Raw genomic sequence first — 8590 nt, forward strand, 5'->3', positions numbered from 1 at the left:
ATGAAAGTTAGATTTACATGTAAGGTTGGTTGGTTGGTTGTTTTTGTTTTACGGCATATCAACCCTTTTCGGGTTATTTAATGCCGAATCCAAAGATTTTGAAGAAAATTTTTTTTAATAGAATATATTTGTTGTTTTCACGTCGGTTTCTATGTAACCCATAGTTGGGACCCTAACAGGTACTACCACTCCGGGTCAGAGTGGACCTGGGAGCAATGGTAATTAAAGGGTGGCTCCACACTCCCCAAAGCCCACAAGCTGGGGCCTCACCACTGGATATAGTTTAAGGTCATATCCAGGACCCCCATTGAGGGACTTTTACCCTCTGCAGGGGGGAAGTCGGGGTATTCTAATGCCCCACTGACAGGGCCATTACATTTTAGGATTCATGCATGTATGCATACGCCATAATCACGTTGACACACCACTTCTCATTAGATCACTTAACTTAAGCAACGTTGAACCTGGCCAGTACAAGATGCGTGACCATTGGAAAATACTAGGCACTGTATGTACTCAGGTAAGCGGGTATGTATAAATCTATGCCCTTCCCCCCTGCAAAACATTCACAACAAACACTCGTCTAGCTTCAACCACTGTCAATAAGTCCTACTCTCTATATGCGCCTAAAACCAAATGCAAATTCTATGAACAAGGTTTCTTTCTTAGAACTGCTCGCCTGTGGAACGCTATACTCCGGGGTTGCATCAAATGTAACTACAACATGATTGTTTTCAAGTCCAATGTAAATTAATTCCTGTTGAGCTGTTCTCTTAAATAATCAAATTCTACCCAATTTCCACCATTACTTATCATTATGATGTTGTATCACCAACCACGTGACACTTATTAGTCCGTATCTTCGAGTGGCCTTTTGTGTTGACACCTTTGTAACAAAATTATTTCAAAACTGTGTATCCATCAACATTTGTTCGAATATATGAATTACAGAATCAAGTAGGATTCAGTTCTGAATAAATTTTCTGAAAGTTACAGATAAGTGCAATCACTCGATCGACATACTTTCAAAATGGACAATTCTCTAAAGCTGAAGAATATTAGTGACATTTGCCGTTTCCAGAAAGAACAACCTGAATGACAACTGACAAGAGGCCAAATCCATTTCATGGAAGAATAAATAGAAAAAGACACAGAAAATGAACAGACGAAACTTGAAGCTGATAGGAAGTGATCGTAATGGTGGTCAAGAAAATACAATTATTCAAATTTTTTTTGTCTTCTTCCATTCTACACTAAAGAATAAAAACACGATGTCCGAATATTTTACCGGACAATTGTGATAAATATTCATTTGCCAAAATATCCATAATTGATGACGAAACAGTAAAAGAGAAAACCTCTTCACCTATACCCTGCTCTTATGAAGTCCATATTGAATCAGAAGAGACAAAACTGACATTGCGATTAATCACCCAAATGCACTATTTATTTGATCTGCAAGAATGCAAATCAAGTCGCGTAGGACTGTAGTGATTGAAGCGCAAAGTGATTCTTATGAACACTAAAAGTCAAATGTCTATGATTGCTTACATCCTTTTCTTCTCTGCTTCGTTGGAATTCGCTTTCATCCTCACTTCCCAAAGCTAACAACTTTTAACATGAAGGTATTAAAGCAAAGTATTTCCAGCCAATTGAAATCATCTCCACCCCACCCCCGCATGCGAAAAGATAACACATACATGCGAAAGTATAAAACCAGTGTGAAGTTGGAAACTCCTAGAAAGCAAAGACATAGGCAGCCATTCAAACTTTATGAGCCACACCCAATGCTGCACGAAGGGACTCAAAGCTCTACTCAACACCTCAACACGGCCTTTAGCCAGGATGGCAAGGTGAAAGAACCCAGCGACCCATATACACAATACCTCCTTGGCGAAAATCTCAAATACGCACATATTAAAACAATGAACATTTTAACTTGTGAATTCTTTGCACTCAAGCTCCTTACCTAAACACGTGTTGTATTATGAACATTTCAATTACTTTTTTATTCATTTCCTTGTATAAAATGTTTTGTTACCAAATTTCTTTTTCCCAATTTCTTTTATGAAACTCAGTTTATGTTTTAGGTAGCACTTGTTACCTGGTGACTCGTCTATTATTTTAATGTTTCATCTTATTATGCATGCAAGTTATATATATATATATATATATATATATATATATATATATATATATATATATATAAGGAACTTTGTGTGTGAGTTTGTTCCCTCTATAGATTTTGGAACGGCTGGGCCGATTTTTATGGAGTTTAATACAAATGTACTTTATGTATCTGGCAGAGTTTTTAGATAATTTTTTATGTCTTCGATAAGTATCAATAATCGAAAAAATCCGATGAAAGAAGGAACAGGCGATTTTGACCAAAGTTAACATCACAAGTGTATTTAAGAAGTTTTATTACCACACAAACAGAAAGGCCCAGCATATAAAATCAACAGACGGAATAGAACCATACAATACAATTCACAAGAAGCACCGTCTAACTATAACCACTATCAACTATTTCTCTCACTCTATCTGTGCCTAAATCTAAAGGCAGATTTTATGAACAAAGCTTCTTTCCTTAAACTGCCCGCCTGTGGAACTCGCTGGCTTTTCCGGCTGACTACAATATGATAATTGTCAAGTCCAATGTAAACAAAATCTTGTTGAGCCGTCCCCTCAAATAATACAAATTATACCCAATTTCCACCACTAATGATTATTATGCTGTTCTGCTGACCACCGTATACTCATTAACCCATTAACACTTATCCTCAAGTGGCCCTTGGGCCTTGTTAAGTGGTGAGACCCCTTAAGCAAGGCCACTTTCAATCATCGAACATGTATTCTTGTCTGGTATGAAAACCAACTAGCAAGCACTTCAGTGTAACGTACTAATCTACCCAAGTGTTAATACAACGGAAAAATAACCCTCTAGTCACAAGTTCTGTATACAGTCATATGGCAGATCTCTCCAGAAACAGTACGCAATTTGTTTTTACGAATTTTATTTGCGAACAAAAAATTGTTCTGTGCACTATTTGAAAAACATAAAAATTAATTAAAAAAAAAATGTGATACAAATAGACATTCTTAAAATCCATATATTCTTTTCTGTTAGCAACGAAAACACTATTTCAAAAGTAAATATGAAAGACCGACGAACATTCTATTTCAAACACAAGCATAATGGCCTATACTGACAGCATGGACACATTGAAATGCACTGTTTTAGAAGTAAGCTTGACAGACCGATGAGAATGATATTTCAAACATAACCGTAACCAACTGACAAACTAAGACTCTTTTAAAGATGTCTGAACGCACCCAAATATGCTATTTCATACTTAAGTGTGACCATGTGCTGCGGTGTTGTCTGGGCCTAATTTCTTGATTGTATACCCTAAAGACTCAAGTCCGTGTACTGAAAAATATTATGTGAAAGGAAGACAGATTGATTATGATTGGATGTTCCAGAATTTGGGAGTTTGGAGTAATGCCACTGACTATGGATCAAATTTAATGCAAATCTGAAATATCTGAATTTTCAAATATGACGAAGTGCCCATATTATGCTCCCTAAAACCCATTTGGGGATTTTTTTCATTGATGTCTAATACCTATTAACATTTCATAAAAGTCGAAGGTGTCTGAAATTTCTTGCAGTGCTTCTAATAATTTTTGTATAAAAATAAATAAAACTAAATATAGCCCAAATTTGGACCCTTTACCCCTAGCAGCTTTATCCCAGAATTCATAATGATTTGATGAATCATATATATACATACGGAAAGGAGTCTTAAGATAAAACTGAAAAAGCGGGGAAATCATGCTTCATTGGTGTCTAGTGGCTATGGATCAAATTTAATGCAAATCTGAAATATTTGAATTTTTAAAGGTGAGGCTGTGCCCATATATAGACTCCCTAAAACAAATATACATACTTAACGTTATAAAGATAGAGAAAAGGTTGCAGACTTTCATTATTTTACCTATAATTGTAAGGCAAATGAGGTTCACGCCTTTTCCAAGATTATTAGTCCATAAGTGAGTACAACAGATTTGAGACAGGACTGAAGCTTGATAATTAATTCTGCATACTAACCATTGTGCCATGTGTAAATGCTCCCCTCCTTCTGTTTCCCACTATGGATGCTATAAAATATGTGTGGAAGGATATCCACAGAATGACGATATCAATAAATAATGGAAGGGCACACCATTGTGCAAGGTTTGCAGTGGACATCAAAGAAATAGATTCTAAACCGTATACTTACAAGTCCGTGCAACTTTTCCTTTAAAAAAAGAGTGAAGGAAAGTTAACATTGCTAAATATGGCAGAAAAATGACAATAATAATAATAATAATAATAATAATAATAATAATAATAATAATAATAATAATAAAAGGCAGAAAAACGACAAAAAAATGAGGAGAAAAATACTTTTCTTTTTATAGCAAATGTATATTTTTTTTAACTTTTTAAAATTCTTATTTAAAGTGACGAAAAAGAAAAAGAAAAGAAAATCCGAAACGTTTTTGTGTATGTCATCAAGAATGATTGAAATAGGCAGACATCTTGGATGCGATAAAACAAGTCTGAAATAAGTGTCATGCTAAAAGATGTTTTGGAAATGGTGAGAATATAAAAGGTCGAGTGCTTCGTTACAATCGCTCTGCCATGAAAAAAAAATCTTATTATTTCTTTTTAAAAATAGTCCAAGTTATGAAGTAGATAATTGAATAATAGTCATGAACTATCAGAATCGCAATAACAAATTTTTATTTAAAAAGTTTTTTAGTTGGTACATCAATAGTAACACAATCTTAAAATATTATTGCATTTATATAGCAAAAAAGTAGTTTTTTTATATTAATTAAATTTGAAAGTATCTCTCTCTCTTTCTCTCTCTCTCTCTCTCTCACACACACACACACACACTCTCTCTCTCTCTCTCTCTCTTACTTTTCGGGAAAGCACATAATCAAGGGCAATAACTCTGAATTTATGCCATTGGATGCTTCTATCATAGACAACAACAGAACAAAACAAGGGTCACTATTTTAACGTTTGGGTCTCTGTGAGTTAATTTTAAAATCTTATCTAATTTTAGAAATGACATTGTAAATGAGAAGATGATTATGTTGTACTTATCCAGTTTTACGGCCTAATCTCTGGCAACTTTACGTTGGTATCTTCTAGGAAGTTACGTAAGCATCTGGAAGAATCCGAAGCAAAGACTGACAGATGATTAATTCAAAACACTGAGTTTCCCCCCTTCAACATGATAAGAATGGCTTTCTATTTAAAAAAGCCATTCTTAATATGGAGAGAGGGATGATTTCACGTTGACATCGTGTGTTGAAAGTCATTTTCAGTTAAATTTCAATAATAGCTTCATATTTTTTTCACGTTATTTACTGTTATTCCTGTTGTCATTTTATTTATTGGTGTTCATTTATAATTACTGGTTCCAATATTGTATTTAATTCTACACTAGATCCACTTAGGTGGCCATTGTTTGCACTTGTACCCGGTCGTAGCTGATAGAATGAGAACAAACTATCTCCGTGGATTAAATAAAAATTTCAATTTGGTGTTCTGTACTTCCGAGTTCGACAAGAAGGTTTCCAACCTCAGCAAGATGCAACTGAAAAATGTCGGGGGTTACGTCGGCCGAAACCTTGCACATATAACAATCAAGATGAGAATAGCAGTCCGAATAATCCCATTAATATATATTTTAAGAACAAGAGTCCAAGTTTGCCCAGTTGGGCAAACTTGAGTCTTTGTACCGGAAAAATATCCAGTAAATAAAACGTTGTTTTAGTAAATCGTTATTTTTTTAAAAAAATTATTTATTCATTTTTTGCATTTCTATACACCAAACATGGATATAAATATCACTAAAACATCCGCAGGGTCATAAGCTTCATTTCGGTACCTTACTTGCCTGGGTGGATTGCCTGTAGGCTGAGATAGACCGCGTCACGCACGCACGCACGCACACACACACACACACGCACGCGGGCGCACACACACACACACACACACACACATTACGAAAATTTATAAGATAGTGAAGAACTTTTTTTTAATAATTATTTCTTTGTTATTGAGATCGTAAGAGTTCATGGCTATTATTCGAATATTCATGCCAAATATTTGACTATTAAATAATAATAATAATAATAATAATAATAATAATAATAATAATAATAATAATAATAATAATAATTTTTTGTTTTTAGTAATAGTGAGGTGATTGTACAGAAGTAGAGAAGAGAGCGTTGTACGGAATTGGTTGACGGTGAACGACAAAGAAGACGAAAAATAAGAAGCAAATATGATTGTGCTGAAAGCATTTTAGAAGCAAATTCTGTTGTGTTAGGACGGTAGAGAGAGGGAGAGAGAGAAAGAGGGAGAGAGAGAGAGAGAGAGAGAGGGGGAGAGAGAGACGTTCGGTTAGAAAAGATAATAATAAAAAAAAACGAGAGAAAGATGAGGTGTGTAAACAATACAAAGGGTGTAAAAAGGACACAAAAACAACATGTTTACAAAATAGATTAGTTTCAATAGAAGAGGCAGACATATTGAAAAAGAAGAATTGGTGGGACGGTGGTCGAGGGGATGTTACCAATAACAATTGGTCATCAGATTGAGTTTCAAGAAAAAGATTTATGGCCTTTTCATTGCTACTATACAAATTAAATAATAAAAAAGTGCTTTTTTTTTTAAATGTTTATACGATTTTTACGAAAATTATTTGGATGATCTGATGTCAGCAAATAAAAAATCTGTAATGTACTGAATAAATAAAAATATTTTTCAACCGATATATATATATATATATATATATATATATATATATATATATATATATATCGGTTGAAAATATATATATATATATATATATATATATATATATATATATATATCGGTTGAAATATATATATATATATATATATATATATATATATATTGTGTCTCGTGTGAGTTACAGAAGATCAGAAAAAACATCGGTACCGTCGGTTTCAATCCAACACAAACATGACCGGTCTTCTGTCATTTATGTTCGAATTTCTTCAGCCTGTGTTTGTAAGATAGATGCAAACAAAGGCTTAAGTAAGTCCAACATAAATGATGGGAGACTGGTCCGCTTTTGTTAGATTTGAAATCCCGACATATCGATTTTTTCTGATCTTCTGTAACACATATATAAAAAAATATTACGCTCTCATATTGAGTTTTCTTTATAATAGAGCAATTTGTTGGAGTTCTCTCTCACAAACCCTATACAGATATCTATCTATTTATCTATCAATCTCTCTATCTCTCTCTCCCTCCATCTCTCTCTCTCCCTCTCTCTCTCTATATATATATATAGAGAGAGAGATAGATAGATAGATAGATAGATAGATATAAATATACATATATATATAAATATATATATATACTAATATATATTTATATATATTTATATATATAAATAAATACACATAAATATACAGGGTGAACAGAAAGTCCTTGGACCGATTCAAAAGTGGTTTATTAATAGAAAATTACAAAAATATAAATTAAACATGAATGAAAATTATAAGTTAGGAAACCAAGAATAAATTCAAAGTATTTATTTTCAATGTGATGCCCCTTCCTTTCGATTAGACGTTCAATTCTATGTCTGAAGTTACTAACCGAGGCACGCAGCGTTTCCTGAGGTATTTTAGCCCATTCACTCAGAAGAGATGTCTTCAAAGCATCAACACTTGGATGAGCAACAGACCAGACCTTTGCCTCCAACAAAGACCACACAGAAAAATCCATGGGATTGAAATCAGGCGATGCAGAGGGCTACATCTCCTTACTCCAGAATCTAGGAAAATGATGTTGGCACCAGTCCTGAGTTTTTCTGGAGGTGTGGGATGGTGCTCCATCTTGTTGGAAGGTGAAAGGCTGGTCTTTGAAGTGTTTCTTCATCTCTTCAAATGCTAGAACCAAAATATCGTTAATATAGCGATCTGTGTTTATGTTAACCCCCTGCTCCACGAAAATCAGAGGCGACTTCCAAGATTAGCAGACTGCAGCCCACACCATGAGGGAAGACGGCTTTTGTCGGCGGAAAACTATTCTTACGGAGTCATCAATGTCTGCTGAAGACTTTGCGCAAACTTTGACGTTCTGATTGTTAACAGTCGCTTCAATTGTGAAGAGTTTTTCATCAGAAAAAACGGTCTCTCGCTCTGCCGTGCCAGCCTGCAGTTCTCCAAGAAGAAGTTTTGCTCTTTCAAGTCTTTTGTGCTTTTGGGCAGGTGTGAGGTACTGTCTCTTTCTCATCTTGTAGGGGAACAACTGGAGATCGTTTTTTACGATTGTTCTCATCGAGGTTACGCTCACATTCATGTCTTTAGCAATTTGTCTTGCAGATCTCTTCGGGTTCCTCCTTACCCTCTCTCGGACAGCTTTAATCACCTTCTTTGTTCGAGCAGTGCGAGGTCTTCTACTCCTAGGACGGTCTTCAGATGTACCAAGTTCCTTAAATCTGTTCACAACATGGTACACGGTGGATTTAGCCACTTTCAA

General features: G+C 34.7%; 1 protein-coding gene across 8 annotated transcripts in view; it reads right to left on the reverse strand.

Annotated features, from left to right (window-relative positions):
• Positions 1-8590, reverse strand: part of LOC145291908 (calmodulin-binding transcription activator 2-like) — a 2646613-nt gene that overhangs the window by 397302 nt on the left and 2240721 nt on the right. For 5 of the 8 annotated variants that reach the window (XM_080137802.1, XM_080137761.1, XM_080137790.1 and 2 more), the window contains exon 7: positions 4287-4304. The exons of the other annotated variants lie outside the window; for them this stretch is intronic. In XM_080137802.1, the coding sequence (XP_079993928.1) occupies positions 4287-4304 (18 nt within the window). The remainder of the gene's footprint in view (positions 1-4286; positions 4305-8590) is intronic. 8 annotated transcript variants of the gene reach the window in all.

The sequence above is a fragment of the Euprymna scolopes genome, chromosome 2 (assembly GCF_053919585.1).
Source record: "Euprymna scolopes isolate OS-2025 chromosome 2, ASM5391958v1, whole genome shotgun sequence".
Lineage (NCBI taxonomy): Eukaryota > Metazoa > Mollusca > Cephalopoda > Sepiida > Sepiolidae > Euprymna > Euprymna scolopes.